At 56.6% G+C, this 23123-nt stretch overlaps 1 protein-coding gene across 2 annotated transcripts in view; it reads right to left on the reverse strand.

Annotated features, from left to right (window-relative positions):
* Positions 1–23123, reverse strand: part of LOC118252439 (opioid-binding protein/cell adhesion molecule homolog) — a 289025-nt gene that overhangs the window by 86673 nt on the left and 179229 nt on the right. Inside the window, exon 2 of one of the 2 annotated variants that reach the window (XM_035555719.1) lies at positions 13676–13760. In XM_035555719.1, coding sequence (XP_035411612.1) covers positions 13676–13760 — 85 coding nt within the window. Of the gene's footprint in view, positions 1–13675; positions 13843–23123 lie in introns of those variants that run through there. The other variant, XM_035555718.1, reaches the window with a different exon arrangement.

Below are 23123 nucleotides of genomic sequence, written 5' to 3' on the forward strand. Positions count from 1 at the left end.
CAAGCTCGGTAACGAAGCCAGAAATGAGCCAGAGCAGGCAGCGCAGCGGCACGCAGGGACCAACCCCGTGACAAAGGGGACAGGAGTAGCCACGGGTCCCAGCACCTCAGAGAGGCCGAAGGGCCCAAGCAGCCCCAAAGCTCCCAAATAACCCCCAGGCTATAACAGACATGCCGTAAATCCCAACGCTCTTCCCCTATGGCTGCTGCCCTCCTACATGCCATGGGATATCCATTTCTCTGAGGTCCCCACGCTCACCCTCGCAGCTGGTGAAGGCAGCGAGTCCCACGCCAGGACCCCTACAACACATTTTGGGCACGCAGCCCGCACTTCTGAGCATCCCACAAGTGACCCCACAAGGCCAAACACTACTGCCAGCTCCCGAACACCACATCGCAGCAAGCAGAAGACGCCGGCTCTCCTCTCCCCAGGACGCTCCACGTGTGTGCTTTTATTTCCATGCCCCCCCGGTCTGGCCAGCTCCTCTGGTTTGCAGCATTTTTAAGATAACTGCCACGTTTGGTGAACCGTGGAGCAGCACACATTGAGACTTTCCTGGGCTGCTGCGTAGGGGAGAGCACGTGTATTAATAATGCCAACGCCTCTCCTGGAGCTCTTCTCCTTTGCACTCCTGCCCCCGAGCATTCCCCAGGAGGGCAGGAGGAGCCAGCACAGCCTGAAGGATGCACAGACTTCCTAAAATATACTCTTTCGGTCAGAGCTCTCTCCAAGCCCGGTGCCACACTGCCAGCTCCCACCTGCACACCAAACCAGTCACTGCTCTGCCCCCAAACCTGCACGTCCTGGAACCACGATGCACAAGGGTCTGACCTGCTGCAAAGCTGACGTGGATGTGCAGAACTGCAGGGGTACCTTTAAAAGCCTGCAGCCACGATCTGACATCACCTGAAAGTCTTTAAAAAAAGTACAAGGCGAATAGAAGGCACCTCAAATCCAAAAGATTAGTAAATTGATCAAAAGCTATGGCTTCTGTTCACCATCTCACACTTCACATGAGGTTAACCGTGACGCCCACCCCAAGAAATGACCATTCCCCAGCAGCAGCGCTCATCCCAGCAGGAAGAAAGGGGAGCAGGGTTGGAAACAAAGCCACTGCTTGCAGCCCGTGCTGCAGAGGTGCTGGGAGAAGCAAAGGGAGAACACCAGCCTCTGTTTATTGGAAAGCACCCTCGGGAGCCTGCTACGGAGACCAGCGACATAAAAACCTCTGGCAGCTATTCTGGGCAAGGACTGTCTCCTTGCCATACATCCACACAGAGCCTGTCCCAGCCTCTAGGCGTTCCCCTGGTATAAATAACGATAATCCCTCACTCAGCAGTACAATGAAACACTTGCTTGGTAGTAAAAATTACTTAAAATTCATACCTACATTGGGAAATTATTCAGTAAACTCTAATTACTTATCAAAAGCAACGATGATATTTTTAAGGAGAGGGAGTGCCCATAAATACAGAGCCATAAATAAGCTGCTACTCAGTAGCATGAATTAATTTGTATTTAATTGCTAGAAATTGCTATCAATTACTAAACATTCCTTGCAGAATAGGCAAATTCTTTAAGAACAATTTCAATTGCTAATTGGAAGTCATTTTAATTTTTTTTTCCCTACTTTCTCATCCCAGCTCCCGCAGGGTGCCGGAGACATCAGTCCCACCTGGCAAGGCTCTGCACTTTGCAGAAGCTGGGATTTTGGGGGCAGAGAAAGAAAAGCAAGTTAGAAACAGGGATCTGCTCTTGGGATGGAAAGGACGGAGCTGGAAGTTTTGCATCCAACACCCCCGTGCAGCCAGGGAGAGGAGCAGCTCTCAGGGACCATCCATCTCACCTGGCTGCTGACCAAAGAGCTCCGCTGAAGCTCAGCAATGTCAGACCCTGCAGGGAACCTCCCCAAAACCCAGCCTGTGTGTTATTGCTCCCCCCTGGAGCGCTGCCCCTGCCCTCCTTCGGAAGCAGGGGGATGCTGCAGCCGTGCCCGTGCATACGCCATGCAGCAGGAGAAGTGCCATGCAGCACGCCGAACGGCCCCGGCATTGCTTCTGAGTCATTTTCTGGTGTTTTCTGCTTTGCTGTTGGCATAACATCCCATCAGCACAGTTAATTACATCCACGCTGAGTGTGAAGGACAGGCTGATTCGCAGAAAGAGCCGGAGGCCATGCAATCCATCCCGCTGCTCTCGCAGAACAACTTCCACGCGTGCCGACGAAGTGCAGCGAGGCGCTTCCCCGCACCGACTGCCCCCAGGGGGGCTCGTCCACCCCCACGGGGCTTTGCTGAGCGTCGGGGCTGCTCCCACCCCCTGCCCAGCAGCACGGACATGAAGTCAGGCTGACACCGCAAGCATCTCCCCTCCCCTCATCACCCAGACGAGGCCACCGACCACAGGGACACCCCAAAAGTGAGCGTGCAAGCGTGCGGGATGCAAAATAGAGGGGGACAAGAGGGACTGGCATCCTTGGAAAATCTCCTGGCACAAGGCGACTGAACGACTCCCTCAAGATCCCACTGGGACACTTGGGGCAGAGGCAGGATGTGGACAGGAGCCAGCAGCCGTCACTTCAGCCCGCTAGGAGCTCAGGGTGATTTAAGCACTTTCTGAGCACAAAGCACGGCAGGAGACCGCCCTGGTCTCACCCCAGAGCTCGTCCTCGAGTGAAGCGGGATGAGAAGCAGGGAGGGGGCCGGGAAGAGCTGCTGGTACCTATCACCAGAGCGCAGAGGGACCTGGGGTCTCCAGGACTGTCACTCCAACATCTCAGCATCGCTCACTCCCCCGTCCCCCCAGGAGCAGGCTGACACTCACACGGAGGCACGTGCCAGCCGTGACAAGCCGAGCAAATGACACGCGCATCTCCTGCTCCCAGTAACAGGCCTTCCGTGTCTAATCCATCATATTTGATGCAGATCTCTTACCCTGAAGTGTTGTCAATGAGGATTTAATTTAGTGCTAATTAGACAAATATTGCATGTTAAACACCCATTGATTATTAAGAGACAGTGAGCGCAGTTTAGCTCGGCAGCGTGCGGCGGACACGCCGTATTATAGCCGGGATGAGGCTGGTAAATGCCTTGCTGTTTCTAATCATCAGCTAGTAATTAATGTCCAATAACTTGTAACTTGGTTTATCATTATAGATTTAGGAAGGCAGCAATAGTGCTATATGCTAATTAAATATCAATTGATTATTTAAGGCATATAAAGATTTAACAGCTAGGTAATAGATATACACAGTTGTTAAACTTTAATAACCATCACACTTTCCCTTGTGTTATTAAGTTGGTGTGCAATGACAAAGAGCCTTGCTCTTGAGGATAACTTTTGGGGGAGATTTTCCAAAGTGCTTGGCTACGTACAACCCCCTGCTAAAGATCTCAGTCCTCTGCTATGGAGTACACAAACAAAGATCAGGAATTTGGGAGCCCCTGCTGTTTAAGCGAGGAAATCAAAGCCCCAGGGTAGGTGAGGTGCCCAAGGGCACAGTGAGAGGCGGTGGCAGAGCTCAAGGTGCTCTCAACCTTTCCATCCAAAGTTTTGCATCTCGGCCTCTCTCTCCTTCCATGCCTCTCCTGGGAAATGCAGACCAATTGCCAATTCCCTGCCAAAATAATGCTTCCAAACCCAGCCCGGGAGCTGCTGGCATCCCACGGGGAGGGCAGCCCCCCATAAAAACCTCATTGGGAAAAACACACACGGGCTGAAGTCTGGAGCCATCTCCCTCTCGATAATAAACAGAAAGGAATCAATAAACGTCAGGCAGCATTGCAGGAGCCCTCCAAGCCCTGCCACCCCATCACCTGTAGGGCAGGGTGCCTGGCACCCGCTCCCCAACAATGTCCCCGTGCCCTTTGGCAGGTGCTGACCCTGGGAGTTACTTGGGAGGGCTGGGAGCCCCTTCGGCGTGGGAGGAAAAAAAAAAAAAAAAAATAAGAGAGACTGAAGCTTGCGTCTGAAATGGAAAAGATAAATGGCTTCTGAAGGGAAATAACCTGCTGGACTCAGTGGGTTTGGCAGCACCCCGCTAAGTGCAGCATCAGTCTTGAAAAGCCGCCGCAAGCTCAGCACCAGCAGGACGAAGCCCGGGTTTCCAAAAGCGAGACGGAGCATGGGGCGCCGCCGGAGCTCGTCCCCGAGGGGATCCGCAGCCAGGGCCCTGGGGTGCTGGCCACCATCGATGGCTCCTGGCTTGGGACCGTGGGCTAGGAGCGGGGTGGTGTAGGCAGGGGGACGGCAAGGCTAATCTGATAAATAAAAGGATTCAGGTGGAAGTCAGTGTCACGGACCTGGCCTCGAGCTGTCACCAAAGCGTGACATAAAGCCACCCCACAGCAGGTGGCATTCCCTATTGCCTGGGAGGAAGAGCAAGGGTCCTTACAGTGAATAGGAACCCCATATGAAACAAAAAGTGATGCCAAGAGATTTACGAGGTCTCCAAGCCCCCTGTGCGAGTCATGCAGGACACCAAGAGCCCTTCCCTGCAGAGCCAGGGGGAGCAGCACCCAGCCCAGGTATATGGGGAACCCAGAAAGAGAAGGGAGCAGAGCAGACCTGCTCCTAGGGGAGCAGAGAGCCAGAGGAGCCCCCCCGAAGAGTTTTGCCATGTTCAGAGGCGCATCCCCGTGCCGCAGCAGGCAACAAAAGGGACGTCAGGAGCAATGAGGCAAGGCAGGGGAGGCGTCGCAGCAGATAAAGGACTCTGCAGGTATGAGACAAAACCAGCTTTGGAAACCTCATGGAAGCGAGTTTAAAGTCTCTGGAGGATATCAATTGCGAGTCTGTCACTTGGTGTCAGGATAACTTTCCGGACAGCTCTCGGAGCTTGTTAAGCTCTTGCTTGGGCTGCATTTGAGCTGCGGTGGCAGCGCTGTCTGCAGGCACAAATGCTGAAATTAGAGATGAGAAAGACCCATGGGTGCCTTCTCAAAACAGGGTGGAAACGTGATAGGGACGCATCACAGTGTGCCTACAAGGGCCAGTGATGCTGTCAGCATTGGATGTCTTCAGCCCATGGCCCGGCACCTTCCAAAAGCGAAGGTGCTGTCCCCTCCAGGAGCGTACGGGCACGAGGTGGGACACGTTGGCTGAAAGGCAATGGCCTGTTTTATGCAGGTGGTCAAACCAGACAGTCGTCACAGTGTCTCAGCATCGTGATCTACGGCTCCAGGAAGCAGCTCGACGCTTCCCCCAGAGCAATCATTTCATCAAAAGCCCTGCGAGCCTCCCGCTGCTCCCGCCAGCCCTGGGTCCCTAACTTTAATTAAGTCCAAACGGTCTCCTCGCAGGAACAAGGGAGGAGAGGGTGACTCAGACAGCGATGGGACCAGCCGGCGCAATTATCATACAGTTAAGACCATTAATTAAAACCAGCCCTCCCCTTAGTTATAACAACAACAAAAAAAGAACCAAACTAATCAATTCCACTTATAGGGATATATTGGAATAAGGAGCAAGAGCAGGGAGGGTGACGGAGGGAGAGATCAGATGTGACGTGAATGCTAACAGCTCCCGAACGGAGCCGCTGCTGCAGCAAGCCCCAGGCCTGGCTGCTTCCAGCAGTTACTTCAAGTCTCCTTGGAAATGGGCTCAGCCTCTTCCTCTACCTGCTGCTGCATCAGAGCAGCTCCTGTGATCGCACAAAGGACCTTAAATCTCGGCTATAACCGCCCTGATTAAATTAAATGCAACAACGCTGTAAAGCAGCCTCTTCATTTAAGGTGTAAGCACGGAGGCTTTCTTCCCTGCTCACGGCTCTCTCCCTCCTTCTGAAATGATGAGTTGCTCACGGGTTGTGCTCTTTAAAAAAAAAAAAAAAAAAAAGTCATCTGATAAAGTGGGTTATAAAACTGGTGGTGGTAATAAATGGAGAGCAAGGAGCCTGATGCAAAGCCAGCTGGGGAGGCAAGGCAGGGCTGTGGGGATGCAATATCTGAGCCGTGATTAATACGTGACCGCGGGTGACAGGGGAGGGAGCAGCGCGGGGTGCCGGGGACACAAAGAGCAGCGCCCTGCCCGAGAGGAGAGCCAGCCCGGGTGACAGAATGGAGGGTATCAGTGCAGGGTGACGAGCGGCTCCCACGTGTCAGAGCCCAGGGAGGAGAGGTGCCCGTGGGAAGGGTGGCGAGGTCCCCACTGCAGCACCAGGCTCTGCTCGGCACGGCTACAAGCCTTCAACACGTCCCTCGGGAGCACCCATCATTCATTCAGGTCCGTTGCCCTCTTGTTTTGTGCTAAAGCACTTGAACACAACCTTCCTTTGCTCCCCAAATCCTCCCGAGCACCTACAAGGGTGCCTGCTCTCACCACGGCACAAATCCTGCACCGAGATGGCACATGGGACAAAGCCAAGCAGCGCCGCAAAGCAACGGGCATGGTTTTGCAGTGACTGCTTATCCTCCAACCAGACTAACGTCCCCTTCCCGAGAGCTGCAGGGAGCTTAGCTCCATCTCTCCTTCCCAAAAAGCCTCCTCCTCCTCCTCGGGACTTGCCCGCCTCTCTGCAAAACGGGGATAAAAGCACCGCGCTCCCACGGTGCCGGCATCACTCACCCAGCAGCAGAGAGCGGGATGCGCTACGAGAAGAGGCCCTGGGAGCATCCAGCACTTCTTTTTCACCAGCTTCCATTCTGGTCACATTAACATCGCCACCTCTCACCAGACGAGTGCTTGGGTACCCAGGAAGCTCCTGTTCCCCCTGCCCCTCTGCGGGTGACGGTGCCCACCAGAATCACGGCCGGGTGCCCGGGCGCAGACACGGCCATCGGCTCCTTTTTACGAGCCTTCATTGTTATTACCACCTATTTCTTTTTACATTCCTGCCAAAATACCGAGCATTAATCTCCCCTCGCTCCCTGCAGGCAAAACATGGGTAATTGGATTTATATGGGTTAGAAATTTGTTAGATTTTATATATATATATATATATATATACATACATAGACACACACGTATGCACACACAGAGGGGAAAATATAAATAAATAGGAGGTGAGGAAGCCCTGCCCTGCTGGGATGAGGGTACCAGGGGGCTGCCTTAAACCAAAGCCTGCTCATCTCACGGACCTGCACCCGCGCTCTCCCCGTGGCCTCTGATTTAGGAACTCATCCCTCAGCACCGAACTCCATGAGCTCCCCAGCAGGAGTCACCGGTCATGATTTTTGCTTCCGTTCACTCTGTTTTTCCTTCCCCCCTCCCCTTTACTCATTCCCTTCTTGCACCTACCATTTTCTTTTTCTCCTCTTAACTTTTCTCCCTCTTCTTGCACTTTTACCCTCCTGGCCTCCCATCCTTCTCTCCTCCTGGAGCCAGTAGGTGACAGCACACACGAGTCTTGGTACACCAAGAGAAGAAAAAGCTCCTTGGGTTTCTCAGCTCTGGAGACAGCCCCAAATACCTTCCTGGGGTATTCGTTACCTTTCTGCATAACTCACCATCGCCTCACCTGATCCTACTCCACAACAGCTGGGGTTTTCATCCTCCTCCTCCCTCAGCAGACTCTGAGACCCATTTGTGTCCTGAGGAACAGGGCCATCCGCTAGTATAGTCATGGAAACAACTCGTTTTAAGCAAATCTTGGGCAATATTCACAGGAAAACAGAAATGCAATCTGTGAGTCTTTTGCACTGAAGATCTGACCTTGAAGGGTTCTGGGAAGGAAGACAGGACCTACCGTCCAGCCAAACCAGCGGTAAACAACCCATTACAGGCTAAAATTGCCGGCAGGGGCTGTGGGGGAACTATTTTTCTCATTAATAAAAAAAAGCAGAAAAAACAGGACATCCTAACCCTCAAAGGCTGCTTGCAAGGACGGAAGGAGAAGTGATAGTCACCGAATCAGATATTCCTTATGAACTGTCTGCTTGGCTGCGGTATCTAAAGATTATCACTTAAAACAATATGTCCAGCTGTTGTACAAAGCATCCGTGGTGTAGGGCTGAGGAATGGAAGGATCTGCGCCGCGGCGGCACACTGCGAGAGCAGTCAAGGGAACAGAGAAACTCTTCGGCAAGCGGGGAGGTGAGCGACAGCCGCTGTGCCCCGGTTTCGTTTTGCAGCGTTAACACCTAATCCCTTCCCAGAAACAAAGCGCGGCGCTCGGCGAGCAGCGTGCCTTACCCAGGGAAGGACAGCTATTACCGCTCGCAAGCCAGGGGAGTTTATTATGCTTGCAAAAAGCTCTCGTGTACGCTATAGTGAAAGGATTACTAACAGTTCAGTCTCATCCCCCGGAGCTGAATATCGCTGCTTGTGACTATTTCTGGCTAGCGGAGCTCAGCAGCTTAGCACGGAGGTTGGCTCCTCGCTAGGCAGCGGCACTCGTGGCCTGGCCCTTCGAGAGGTGACGGCAAGTGACAACTCCTCCTCTCGTTGCAGGATGCTGCGTTCTGCGAAACGTGTTTTCCTGGTGACGGTCCGCATTCAGCAGGGCGCTAGCTCTCCGTATGGACCACGGGAACCGGTGGCATTGCCACCAAGACGGGGACAGATCCTCCACCCAGCCCCAACGCTGCTGGCATCTGCATTTGGGCACCAGCATCTCTGCACGGGGCTGGCGTGGAAGGAGCCCCCGGCACCCTTCAGCGGCTGCAGCGGCTCAGGGAAATTAGCGGGCACTGTAATTATAACTATCGGGAGCAGCTAAGACAAGTTAAATACCAGCTACCTAGGGAGAAATTATTATGCCAGCCAGGAGGATCCAAATGCCAGAATCCGTGGCTGTAATTTCACGGAGTCGCCAATTACAGCTCCGACATGCCGCGAGCTCTACCTTGGAGACGGCAGGTATATATTTAGCTGCTCCAGAAAACTTTTTGGGGGAGGAGGGGGAGGAAGGGGGCAGCGATGGAGCAAGTCCTCGGTAATCTGCTCCTCGCTAATCCCCACGCTTCTCGCATTTGCACACAAAACGCGGCAGCCTCTTCCCACTTCCCAGCGAGGATTTAGCAGCAGCGAGTTCACAACCCCCATTAACAGGTAGGGAAACTGAGGACCAAGCCCATGTATGACAACAATAGGGAAAACGGGCCAAAAAATCTGATTTCCTGACTTCCCAGGCCTATGCCCGGAGCCCGTGGTCCTGCTGCCTGCTCCTGCTGGCTGTATTTTCCTGAGGCCTCGTCGTGTGCTGAGAGATAGACTGCGGTAGATTATTACTCAAAAAAAAAAAGCGTTGTCAGAAATAATTAAAACTATAATTGCAAAAATAAATGGAAGACCAGCATCTCATGATGTTTTATTCGGGCTTTTTATTTTTAATTGGAATTGTTCTCATGCTCGCTAATTGACAAAACACAGCGAGTCACGGAGTCCTCAAAGCGAATTAGCGAAGCTACCCTGTTCTTTTGGTCCCCTTCATGGACAAACAACGGGAGAGAGGCCCTGAGCTTGCCAGCATTGAGTGGGAAGGTGGAGAGGGGATTTCACTTGAAAACCTGCCTTTAAACATAGGGAAAAAGCATCCCTATTATTTTGCTTAGGGAGAAGGTAAAGATGCCTAATGTTTCTCACATAATCTCATCACCACCTCTGAACAGTCGTTTCCTCTAATCACCTCTGAGAAACAGCTGCTCTCAGCTCCATTTTACAGATGGGGAAACTGAGGCAGGGAGCAGCCAAGGAGCCTCCTCAAGTCCTGGCATCCCTGCGATGACAGCCGAGGAGAAAACCCAGGCACCCTGCCTCATTTTCTCCCTCCAGGCGCCCATACACGCTGCCTTTGTCTTAAAAAAAAAAGTGCCAATATTTCTTAAATACAGATAAAACCATAAAGCCTTGAAATTCCGAGCAGCTGTTGTTTTACGTCTTTATGAACTGTACTGATGCTTGTTATAAAAGGTCGATTTGCCGGCGGCACAGCGATACGACCCGGTTTACTATACATCCCCGCTTTTACACCACTTGAATATTTGCCACCGCAGCGGCACCGCCTGCGGTTCGGTCGCTGCCCGGATCGCTTCTGCACTCAGGCTCAAACCCCGTGATGGAGAAGATGCTCCCAGACAGGATAAAAGGCAAGGCAAGGTTTCTAGCTGGTCTCAGTCCATCGGGACTGCTGCACATGCTGGGGACCTGCCCGTGACACCCCCATACCACCCTAGGGGACAGATGTCCATGCCCCCTGGCTCACGGGGCACGCATCCAAGCAGCACCGTACCAAGCAGACACTCAGCAGCACTCCTCCAAAAAGAAAAAAACAAAAAACAAAACAAAACAAAACAAAAAACTTAATCCTTGTTTCCACATCAAGCCCCAGCTGGGAAATTAAACCAGGACCTTCCTCCACCTCCCTGCCTTTGGGTTACTGGTGTGCTCGCCGTTCCACTTCGTGTCCCCAGCTGGCGCGCAGCATGGGGTACTGCTGCCCTCCAAGCACCTGCCCCGCTTCCCAGCAGGTTTTGTCTCTCAGAGTCAGAGAGCAGGAAGCTTGATTCTAGTTTTAATAGTACGCAGAGAATTTGCAAACTGCCTGGAGTTCCCTGGAGAGGAAAGGTGCATGACTATTGTGGGAATTGTCTGTTCTTACAATAAAAAGTAGTGAATTGTCAACAGTCTCTGCTTAAAGCCAGGGAATCGTTCGCTGCGCATCTAAGATGACCTAGAAGTTGCCTGCAGATGGAGCCTTCATTTCTGCAAGGATTATGCTGAGCCTCCCTAGGAAAAAGGGTGGAGAGAGGGAGAGGGACGCACCCAAAATCCAATACAGGAAAACCACAACCAGCCTGAAAAGCCTCCAGGTTTCCCCACCGCTAGTGCGTGGTCCTGCTCTTCCCCACGTCTCCTTTTGCAACCCAACGTAGGTGTGAGGACCCGATTTTGGAAAGCAAAGAGCTTCCACCAGCCCTGGTGAAGCCAGCAAGGCGCGGAGGCTCAGCCCACCTCGCGACCTGACGGCAGCTCTGGAGGGCTCTGGAAGAGTCGGGACAGGGGCCAACTCTGCAGGTGCAAGGAGAAGGATCTGGGGGTCTTGATGGATTTGGGGGTCTCGGCTCTCTTTGGTCCCAGCCCCGAGCAGCCGTGCTGGAGGCAGGACAGCAGGGGACACCACGTCTGCTCCTTCCCTGGCTGCACAGAGACCGCGCTGTGTGCCAGGAGCAAACCACGCCGGACGTCCACCATCAGCCACCACCTCCTGGTGACCCAAAACCACTCCGAGGACCACGCAGTGACCTCCCTGCCCAGCAAAGCTCTGGTGCAGCTCTCCCAGAGGCTGCCCTGCAGCCTGCTCACGGCACTCCGGCACACCACCGCCCTGCTCGCTGCCCCCAAATCCCCCTGCCACATCCTTGTAATGCTCCGCTTGGGTTGGTGTCTGCAATACTTTCCCAACTCTGAGCCCCAAGACAAGAGGGATGGTGGCCCAGAGGCTGCAGAGGGGCAGCAGCAGGGGAATAGGGGTGCGGGGAAGAGGGGAATCCTTGGGAGCAGCAGGGCAAGAAGAGATGGGGGGCTGAGGGGGAAAGGGAGCTGGAGGCCAGGAGCTTGGGAGTGACTGCGGCAGGGAAAGCTGAACTTGGGGAGGAAAAGGGAGGAGGTGAGAGCGTGGGGAAGATGCACCAGGGAGCAGGGGCAGGAGGGGATGCTGCGAAGGGAAAGGGGAAGAGAGAAAGGGTTTTGGGGACAGGGGTTCCTCTAAGCACCAGCTCTCAGAGTCCCACTGGGGGCTGCTGAGTTTCCAACAGGAAGGCTGAACCCTCCCCGCTCCGGGGCTGGCTGCTTCACAAACATCCCCTCTCACAAACAGCGCAGAAAAGAGGCCAGAAGCTTAAAAAAAATAAAAATAAAAAAAGGAAATCCAAGTCAGCCCTCTGCTGGTGGCAGCCTCGGCCGGCACCGAGCCCAAAAGCTGTGGGGTCCCTGGGGTGGGGGCTCAGCCCGCAGCACCGCTCACCCCCAGGCACTGCTTCTGCTCTGCCTTCCACGAGCATCACCTCTGGGAGCCCCAAACCCCAAACATCACCGGCAAAAGGAATTCAGACAGCAAGGGAAGGAGCACCAAGGCCGAAGGCATCCCTCTGGGGGTTGTCCTCTCTTCCTCAGGCTGCCTCGCTCAGTCCAGCTCGGGTTAACCATCGTTGCAATTCAGTTATTGAGAGCATGGAGAAACGCACCCTGTGCTCCATCACAGCCCCCGTTCCATGGGGTGATGGCAGCGGGGTCCCCGCGTGGCCCCAGCCGCAGGCACACAGCGGGGAGCCTGGCATGGGCAACGTCCCCAGGTGCTGCACAGCCACAGCCCTGTTTGGGGGCGTCGGGGGGCTTACCTCTAGCTCTGGCCAGAAATCTAGCATCCCTCCGTGCCCACAGTGCCTGCGGGGCCTCCTGCAGCGTCCCCCGGGGCTTTGCTGCACAGAGGGGCCAGTGGGGAGCAGCGCCACTCACCGTACCCAAATATCCCTGCCATCCAGGCAGACAAACAACCAAGCAACTGGGTGTGGGCACCACAGAACCTCGAGCCAGAGGCTGTTTCCCACCATCACACCGTGCACCAAACGTTTCACCTCTACAAAACCACGTCAGCCACGGAGAGCCCACCGGACCCCCGTGCCTCCGGCGAGCAGAGCAGCCTCTGCTCGAACCAGCGCCAGCTTCGCAGCCCCGGGACGGCTCAGGTGCTAAGGGACAGCGTGACACACTCGGCTCGCTTGTGCCATCCCCGTGCCTGGCATGGGGAAGAGCCGCTGCTCCCCGCTGCAGCCCCGACACTCCGGGTTGGAGGGAGGGAGCAGCCAGCCTCGCGCTGCCGGGGCTGGGGCACGCTGCTCGCCGCTGCAGGGAGAGCAGCGGGCTGACTCCTCCGGACTCACTCCTCTCCCTGCCCAGCATCCCCGTGCTCCTTCCCCACATCCCCGGGTGCTCTCCCAGCCACCCAAACCGGCTCAGGCTCCCCCGAGGGTGCCAGGGCTGAAGCACGGCGCGACCCCAAGCCCCGACACGAGCTGAGCGCCGCCCGCAGCCCTGGGCTGCTCCTCCGGCCTCAGCGCTGCGATAGCTACTGAGAGCTGATCTCCTACACGGGTAATGCAGCGGGCACACCTGTAACTCGCTCAGGAAATGAGAAGGGATATCTGCTGCGCTCTGCAGCCTAGAAGCGGCCCGTCTGCGGGCAAGCTGCCTGCGTCTCTCCTACAGCAAAGCGCGCAAGGTAAAGCATCCATCAGAATTCATAAGATGCACCCCTGGAGTAAAAGATTGATTTGATATTAACGGGTTCGTGCGGAGACTATAAAGGGATCGGGGCGAAGCGCTGACACCTCCGAGGCACGGCAGCCCCGAGGACCCGCTGGCGATGCGGCGGCACGGCGCGGACCCCCCCTCGCTCCCCGCCCGCCGCACGCACCGAGACAACTTCAGGCGCGGCAGCGGCGCTAAGTCACCGTCTGCCACCCCGGTCCCTTTGTCAGCACCGCGTCTGGCACCCGCAGCCCCCCGCCAGCACCGGCAGGAGGCTGCCAGCCCCGCGCTGCCGCCGGTTCCCCCCTTCCTGGAGCCAGGGGTCCCCCGCCACGACGAGCCCCCGGGATGCGAAGTCGCCAGCGGGTCCCAGGACTCTCCGGCAGCCCCGCTCGGCGCACGGCCACCCCCGTAAGGCACAGAGGAGACCTCTCCGTGCCCCCCCCAGCACCCTGCCTCCCCCCCCAAGGCAGCAAGGCAGCGGCTCCTACCTGAGCGTGGCACTCTCCCCTTGCCGCACAGTCACGTTGTCCATAGCTTTGGGGAAGGTGGCATCTCCGCTGCGCACGGGCACTCCTGCGGGCACAAGGAAGAGCAGCCTGAGACAGAGGACGACTAGGCACCTCCAGGGCAGGGCTAAGCACCCACCGACCCCCATCCTGGGCAGCAGGGACTTTTCCACCAGGCAAAAAACACACCCGACAAGGCCACCAGGAGCGAAAAGGGGGGAGAGGAGGGAGGGGGTGCGTGTGTGTGGGGACGGGGGGGAGCAAAACCACCGGGGCAGGCGCGGAGGCGAGCGATGCGGAGCTCCACGGAGATCAGGAGAGCCCCTGGAAAGGCAGCCTGCGAGCACTGAGCCTGCCGAGCGGCATCCGGAGGGAGTCCCCAGTATCCTTGGGTGAGGGAGGAGGACGGGAGGGCCGGGGGGAGGAGGAAGAGGAGGAGAGAAGGTGCAGAGCAAGAGATGAAGGTCACAGATCTGTGCCTGCTCGAGACGCTACTTTAAGATTCAGTCGGGCACGCGCTGCGGAGATCTGGCATCAAAAGTTTATAACCCGAGGAGGAAACGTAAGTGACTCTGGCAGGAAAGGGAGGGCGGCCATAAAAGCAGGCTGGGGGAGCAAAACGGGCTCGGAGTTGGGTCGCCGGCTGGCTGCTGCTCTTTTGTTTGAATAAGAGAGGGAAAAGGAAAAAAAACAGAGAAGAAAAAAAAAAAAAGCAGAGAAAAAAAAAAACAGGGATTAAAAAAAAAAAAAAAAAAGCACAAGCTCCCCAAATGCCGATTCTGACGCAAGATCGGAACTTCCCCGCGGAGCTGCAGGCGACGTCCCCACCGCGCTGCTCCCCGGCTCCTCCGAGCGGGTCCCAGAGCCTCGGAGGAGGAGGAGAGCCCGGAGGCAGAGGCCGCCCTCCTGGTGCCCGCTCAGCGCAGGAGCGGGGCGCGGGCGAGCGGCAGCATCCCAGCCCCGCTGCTGCGGCTGGCCGCGAGCATCCCTGCGCGGCACGCAGGCTGACTTCCCGGGGTTGTCATGGCAGCGGCTCCATCGCTGACCGCCACTTTGGCTCCCGCACACACCCGCACACCCGGGGCGGCGGCGGCGGCGGCGTGCTTGGCGGGCGAAGGACGCCCGCTCCAGCCCCCGCCGCACCCCGGGGAGCAGCGCGCCCCCCGCTTCAGCCGCTTCGGCCCCCGCTGCAGCACGGGGGGAGCTCCGCCGCTGCGCTGCCTCCCGCCCCCCAAAAAAACGCAGCGGGGGCTCCCCTGCCCAGCCCTAGAGGGTCTCTCTCTGCAGGTACCTGTTGATGCTGCGCCCTCCCCGGTGCGTGCGGGGCTGGGGTTGTTTTCTCGCTGTGCGTGTGCGGCAGAGAGGGGCTGGGAGGACGCCCGCGGGCAGGGCAGGGCAGGGGAAGGGGTGTCCTGTGCCCGGCAGCGTGGGGCAGGCGGGGAGGGAGCCCCAGGGCATCCCCCTGCCCCGTCCCCGCTCCCTGCCCTGCCCTGACATTGCAGGGCTTCACCGCTCGCACCAGGACATCGTCAACAAACTCCTGGGTCAGACGCAGCCCAAAATCTCCCTTTATCCCCTCAAAGAGCAGGTGGGGGCACCGAGACCCCGGTGACCACCCGGACACATCCCTGTGCCCAACAAGAGGGGCTCACCGCCACGCTGCTGCCTCCCCGCACCGTGCTGCGCAGCTCCCCGTGCCCAACGAGGGCTGGACCACGACGGCTTCGTTGGGTGCCTCAATCCAAAGGGCACCCCCCCGGCTGCTGGGTGAATTTTGGGATGGGGATCAAGCCCCTCCAGGGGCTACGGGAGGAGTGTAAGGGCCAGCGGAAGAGTTTTAGCTAATTTGTGGACCCAACCTGGTGCAGAGACCCATGCATGGCTACTAAAAACCGATGGGGGAGAGATGCGCAAGGGTTATTTTGTGCTCCCAAGCCTCACTATCAGCACTGCAGGTCCTTTGTACGCGGCAGTGGGACACAGACACCCTAAATACACCCCTAGCCACAGGCTGGTGCTGCAGAGCCGCACGCCGGCTCCCGGCACCAGCGACGGCTGCAGGCACCAGAGGGACGCTCGCTGCAGTCTGGATAAATAGGGCACTCAAGGAGCCGAGAGGAGGAAGCACTGAAAAGCAGGGCTAAGTTTTCCACCAGAAAGCTCTCCGTTCGCCAAAAAGTTGGCTTGACCCTGACCGTGCACCCAGCACCGGGGTGGAGGAGGGACACCCCATGTCCTGCCCGGTCTGTTCCCCACAGAGGAGCCGCGGCTGCAGTGGGAAGGAGGCAGCACGAACCCGCCGCGGCTCCCCACCAGCAGCAGAGCCCGAGCCCGGGCGCTGCCGAGCCTCTTCCAGCAGCGGGATGAGCTCCAGGGGGAGGACGCTGCCGGGGCCAGCAGCTCAGCTGGGCGAAATGGTGTTTACCCCTTGGGGACAGGAAGCTGCGGACACGGAGAGCGTGCGGCAGGAAGCCTGCCAGAGATGGTGCAGTTCGGGGAAGGGGAGATTTAAAGGGGAAAAAGCCTCGCTGCCTCAGCAAGAGCCTCTGAGGGGCTAGAGAGACACGTCTCCACGAACAGATGTAAAGAGATAGCTGGCTGCGACAGGCAGCTGGGCACGGGTGAGCTTCTGTGGGGCACTGGGGAGGGAGAAGGGGGCTGGGGAGGCGATGCTGTGCATATCGATGGAACAAATCCCTGCCTAACCGGGTACGGACCCAGCAGCCTGGAGCAGCTCTGCAGGGACTGCAGGCAACGCGCCTCCACCACGCTCAGCCCCGAGGCCACCTGGGCGCAGAGATGCAAGGAGGGAAGAAAAGTTTCGCTGCAGCCGAGCTCCCTCCTTCCCTGGGAGCACGGGGGATGATGTTCATGCCCGGGGAGGCACGTCCCCGCTTCACACCAGCTTATGGCCCCATCAGTCCTTATCCTGCCTTGCCACGTCCCCCCCAGGGCAGCTCCCACCCTGGTGTCCCACACAAGAGCTGGGGTGTTTCGTGGTGATGCTCTGCACTGGGAGCATCATCCAAAAGTGGCACCAGCAAGCACAACATCCTCTCCTGGCCCATCCCATCACAAACACCTGCGGGTCCCACTGGTCACCGTCACCTCCTGTGTGGTGTCAGACGGGAGCATGCTGGCACGTGCGGGAGAAAAGGGCAAAGGGGAGACTTCAAAACGCAGGAGGCTGCAGATTTGAGATCCAAACACCGAGCTGGAAGGCGCGGAAGCAGAGCCAGCTTTGTACCTAGACAGTCTGCAGACCTGAGGTCGTACGGGATATTCTCCAGGTGGCCTCAGCTCAGGTCCATGTCTAATAATATCACGCAGCTGAGAGGGACTTGGAGGCTGGCATGAGCCCTAGGGGCATCAGGCATATGGCCGTGGCAGATCCTGCTCCTCACGGTGACGTTAACAAGCCCTGACCTTCTCTCATCATCCCAGAGGCTCAGAAAGAAACCGAGACTGCAAGGACGAGTCCCTCCACCTCCCCGTCGCTGGCTTCCCAGCCGATTGTCAATCTCAGCTTTTATTAGTGGCGCAGTTTGGCCTCCATCTCCCTTGGAGATTTCTCCCTCGTTGCTCTAATCAGGAGCTTGCAAATGTCAAGAGTACAGGCCTAGAAGTAATTAGTCGGGGACTGGAGCCCTGGGGCCACGGAGCCGCTCGGCAGCACTGCTCTGCACAGCACCGCGGAGCAGCCCGCGGGCTCCGGGACCCACGCGTGGCCACGTTGGACTTCAGTCTCCAGCCTCCGATTATTTCCCCCTGCTGCACACAGCTCAGGGAAGCACGGAGGTGCTGTTTGTGCAGCAGGGAGCGAGTCTGGCTTCCCTGAGATCCAACGCGCTGAGAGGTGGGGAGACCCCAACGGCACCAGGACCCTACGCACTCGGCCACCAAGCGTCACCGCCCCGCTCACAAGCACCTTTCAGGACACTGCTTCACCCAGAGGAGCCAAAAAAGCCCCCAAAGCTTATTGCTAACTCCTCTGCAGCAAGACACGGGCACTCACAGCCCCTGAGAGCAGGTTGGGACAGGGGAAGCATGGACACAGCTGCAGCAGCAAGCGAGCACTGGGTACAGCGAGCCACCGCGTCCTCGCCAAAAGCCCCCATCAGGCAGAGAAAACTGCAAATCTTCAGGTGAAGGTCACGGGAAACAGCTTTCTTTTTTCTCCCAAGCTGAGCCTTGGTTCCCTCAGCCATTCAGCCCTGTTGCGATGGAAGGGGTTAAGGCTTCACCCAGGAAAGAAAAAGCCAGCAGAGCTGCAGGGGAGAGCAGTCCTCGGAGGACGCGGGCTTGTTTAATCAAAGAGCTAATCCTTGCTCGCAGGGCTTCGCCCCTAGCGCTGGTGGAAGTGGAAGTTCTCCAGATCTCCCTCCGGAGCCCCCAGAGAAGATTTTTTCTGCTCTCGAGTCCCCTGCTCGCAGACAGCTGCTCGGTGCTTCCTAAAAATGGGGCTGCTTTACGGAGCGCCCGGCTGGGGCACGAGGAATTTCTTTTCAGGGACATCGTGGGCACGGCGGCTGGCCAAGGCGCGCATCGATCCTCCCCGGCAGATACAGAGAGCTGGAGCCTGGTACCCTGCTACATGCAGATGGCGTCTGGGCTCGGGGCTACGGGGTTTTTAACTAATATCTCTCTGCACTACTGTCCCCTCCTCGCTTCTCTCCCACCCCCTCTTTCTCTCCCTCCTTCTCTCCATCTGTCCCTACCCCCTTCCTTCTCCACCTTTTCTCTTGCACACTTGCAGCTGCTAATTTTTACCCGGCGGATTTGGCAACTCATCCCAACACCTCTTCCCCCACACCCTGCCCTGCTTCTTGCTTTCCCCGTTTGCTCGTTTCTTCCCCAAAAAACGAGTACTCGGTACCTCGAGCCCGGGAGCAAGAGGGCTGGTGTGCGTTTGGGGATATGCAACCGGCACGGCGTGAGCAGCACCGCAACCAGCACCCCTGAGCACACAGCATCCTTCTGAACCCCACAAGGAGCAGCAAAAAGCACCACCCAAACCTCTTCTCCCCGTGGAAAATGCCCTTCTAAGATGAAAGCCTTCCTAAAGCCATCCAGCAGCTGGCCTGGCCGCTGCCCAGCTGCTCGCACACCAGCAGCTCGCCATGCAAAGCGCGTCCACCTCTCCTCCCCTCCCCGTCTGTCACCCTCGGCTCTATCGGGCAGGATTTATTTATTCCACTTAATTTCGCCAGTTGTTTTATCTTGTTTTATCTTCACACTAAATCAGGATTTCTCCGCAAACCGAACTTTTATTTTCCGTGCTGTTACATTTAATGCATTTTATCGCATGAATTTAGCAAAAAAGCGCTGAGGTAATTGTGAAAAAAATGCAGCCTATTCTTCAAATTGATCGCGGGGCTCGAGCTCGCCTCGGCAGAAAATGCAAAGTCGAGCCGAGCTGCTCAGTCATCCCCTCCGACTGCTTGAGCCTCACGGCTGCAGGGGTGCAGAGGAGATTTTGGGGGGTCTGGCTGGCTTAGCACACTCCCACCGTGCCATAAAGTGCTTGTAGACAAGCTGGGAAGCAGCAAGGACAAATCCACAGCACCACCAGAGCAAATTTGCTCGTATTTTGGTGGAGCCACGGGGCAGACAGACCGGCGGAGTTCGCCATCCCTCTGGCACCATCCCCGTGCCCTACACACAAGCACAAATCCTCCCAGCTTCCACAAAACCCCCTGAAAAAGGGTTTATGGAAGCCAAGCCCAGCCTCGGGTCACGCTAAAGCCACGGCAAGGCAGGTCAGGGCTCAGGAGGACGTGCAAAGCCAGGCTCAACCTCTCCCCAATGGCTGTTGGTTTTAATGGGATTGCTTTACACTTAATGCTCAGCGTGCAGCTGAAATCCCTGGCTGAAGCAGAGACATATGGCATGCTCAAACCACGGGAAAACCTGACAACCGAATTTCTAAAAGGAGGCAGCTCTGACGACACCCACCTTGCAGAGTTAAAAGCAGCCTCCCCATTACACCGAATATTAAAGAAAAAAAAACCCTGAAAACACTCTGCGCTGCTCAAGCAGACCTCAAAGAGGCTGAGAGATGCCCAGGTAACGCAGAGCCGTGCCGAGCCCATCGCAGCATCGCTCAGAAAGCTTGAAACTCGAGGATTTCATTTTCCAGCAGCATTTCTGACAACAATCCAGGATTTTTTTTTTTCCTAAGGAAAGCAAAATGTTAAGATTTTTCTTTACGATGCCAAGATTTGTTGTTGCCATTGCTGCTGGTATTTAGTGCGTTTGGGCAAGTTTTCAGCTCCCATGTGGGCTTTTCCTTAAAATCCCACTCTCGAGGGACGGTCAGGGGGTGATTACAGATGTGACATTTCCCTTCGTTACCAAAGCATTTCCATATGAAAACACGTGAAAGCTCAGCCCCCTACATGAGGACGTTGTTTTGAAAAAAAATTGCCAAACAGAGCAACAAAAACATTACAATTCCTCAGCAGCTTCTGCAAACGGCATCGTCTCTGCTTTACAGGCAGACCAGGGTGTGATTGGACTGGGGTTTGGGCAACTGAACCCTAATGGGATTCCAGGTGTCTGGACTCCTGGGGTAACGATGATGCACAATGGCTTTGGCTGGTTTACTCCACCTTATTATGGCACTGCAAACCCACCCTATAGCACTGCAAACCCACCCCACGGCACTGCAAACCCACCCTATAGCATTGCAAACCCACCCCACGGCACTGCAAACCCACTCCACAGCTCTACAAACCCACCCCATAGCTCTACAAACCCACCCCATAACACTACAAACCCACCCCATAACACTACAAACCCACCCCATTATGACATTTCCAACCCACCCCATTATTGCACTGCAAACCCACCCCACGGCACTAGCACCCACCCCATCACCCTGCCCAGCCCCTGCCGGCAGCAGCCGAGGGGGCTGCAGATCCTCGGGGCTCCACGAGCCCCTTCCCAAATCCCACCCCATGCACAGCCCCAGGAGAGCCGGAGGAAACCCTTTTGGGACCACTGCCCCCAGCAGACTCCACGCCACCGCCAGCAGGGTGGGAAGCCCAGGTATGGGAAAATCAGACCGGGGACTAAAGGAGGGATTTGGAGCAAGTGGGAAGAAGAATTAGAGAAGAGAAAGAAAACACGGAGAAAGAAAAAAAACGCGCCGGTGCCTCCCCCCAGGCTGTTGCTTTTCCATTCCGGGGCTGCTCGGGGGAAGCTGAGCGTGAGGCAGGTACCTGTGTGCGCACTGCCCCTGCCGTGCCGTGGCCCCGTGTCCTATTTAGAGCGAGCGGAGCAGAAAGTAGGTTATGCACAGCAGAGGCTGAGGAGCTCCTGCAAGCAGGGCAGCGGCACCGCCAGCTCCCCCCTGCTCTCGTCGGCTCGAGAACAGGGCAGCAACGTGGTCTGGTGGCCCCGGAGCCGAAAAGGTGGAGAGAGAAGGGAGGCAGCACCCGGGAGGAGGTTGGGCACAGGGTGGAGGTCTCCAGCTGAGGACACCCCAGGGGACCAGGAGCACGGACGGGTCTGAAAGCTTCTGCGAGGTGCAGGAGTTCAAATGAGACGTGCAGGTGGGAGTGAGCTCTGAGAGCGAAGCCACCCTGGGCTAAACAAGGTTTCTCCATCACTGGAGCCGTGCTCCTGGACCTGCTGGTGACTTCTCACTGCAACAAGGTGTGCAGGCACAGCGAGGCTCCCAGATCAGTCCAGAAGCAGGAGAAACGCAGGAAAAGAGGATCTTGACCAGAAATGGCTCGGCACTGCTCGGCATGGGCATGCAATGTGAATTTAAGTCTTCCCGTTACAGGCTAGAAACAAAAAACGGGAGCTGGGATTTATTCCTGAGCCCACCAGGGGCTCGCTCAGGTGCCCACGTCAGCCCGGCGGAGCGAAAAACGCTTCTTGCACCTCCTGGGAGCATTTCAAGGCTCATTTTATGGATGCTCACAAAGCGCTTTGTGAGCTCTTAACCGAATGAATGAAAGAACAAATAAATAGATAGCGCAGAGCCCTGTTCATCTTATTTCTAAATATGATGCCATCGCATAGCCTCCAGGCTTATTTACAAAATACAGAGACGTCTAAATGATCAGAGCACAGTTGTGCCACCTACGCTAGATGCTCTAACAGGGAAACACCAGGCTCTCGGCTGCCCTGGAAGACTCAGAAACGCTGCCCCCAGCACACGTTCGGAAGGCCAAAGCAAGGAAAAGCAGCTCTGCCCTCTCTCCTCGGCACGCGCTGCCCTTTTTTCCCGGCCAGGTGACGGGAGAGCCACCCGTCTCGGTGCCGGCTGGGCAGGCACAACCGACTGCCGTGCTCGGGGGCAGGAGGACCAGGCACCCCCTGCCCTGGGCTGAGCACCAAGCCCATCCTCAGGCCACGCAGGCACCTCTGTCTGCACACCCTGGTGCCCTGCACAGCCCGCTCTGCCAGCCCAGAGCAAACCTCAGGCTGCCGAGGCGTCGGCAGAGCAGCCGAGACAGCAAGATCTAAAGATAAAGAGGGAGGGAGGGGAAAATATAACTGACTAATTATAGGGAAAGGGATGGGAGCTTGAAAACCTGATTTTTCCCTGCAAGCAACAGCTTCTGCCCTGCGGCAGGAGAGCAGAGGCACCGCGCTTCGTGCTCCCACCCTGCAGCATCCTCTCCTCTTGGGCAGGATGGTCCCAAACATCCCCATGGAGCAACACAGCCCCACAAAACAGGGGGAAATGCACCCGTTCCCCATCCCTGCACAGCACCGAGATGCTGCTGGGCACAGCCGGGGGTTGTGTTATGCTGGGAAAGGTCTCGGCAACTCTCCTCAGCCTGCCCCAACCACCCGAGCATCGTGGGCTGCAAGTCCCCGGAGAAATAAAAATTCTCCAGGTTTCCAGGCTCTTCTCTCTGCGGCCAGTGCAGGTGATGTTTTTTCCCCTTCGAAATTCTTCTAAGGGCTGAAGCACGGGGGAAAAGGGGAAAAAAATAAATGGTGAGGGAAGGATCTCAGTTCCTGCAATGTCTGGAGAAGTTCCCGGGGAGTTTGGTTTGAGCAGCGAGTGCCAGGACCTGCGCCGCGCGTGCCGCTGCTGATTTATTCCCAGTGGCACTGGGCACGCTGAGATAAATATGCAAGCCACAAAGCCGAGGTGTGACTGCGAGCGTCTCCATCTTCCCGGGTCAGCTTTAATTCATCTTCTAGAGTCAGCCTGGCCTGAGCCGCTCGCTCCCGACTCCAACCCAATTCTCTTCAAAGCCGAGGTCTGCCTGGAATCTGGGATTTAAATCTAGGTTTGCAGCAAAGAAAACTAAGCACGCTTCATGAGCAGGAGTAACCTTGGGGGAGGGTTTGACTGCAGTTTCAAAGGCTGAGCAAGGTTTTTGTACACAGCACCAGCTCCGTTCTGCTCGCTGTCAGCAATCCCTGCTATCTCCGCCCTGCTGACAACCCGACAATCTCC

This window comes from Cygnus atratus, chromosome 22 (assembly GCF_013377495.2).
Source record: "Cygnus atratus isolate AKBS03 ecotype Queensland, Australia chromosome 22, CAtr_DNAZoo_HiC_assembly, whole genome shotgun sequence".
Taxonomy (NCBI): domain Eukaryota; kingdom Metazoa; phylum Chordata; class Aves; order Anseriformes; family Anatidae; genus Cygnus; species Cygnus atratus.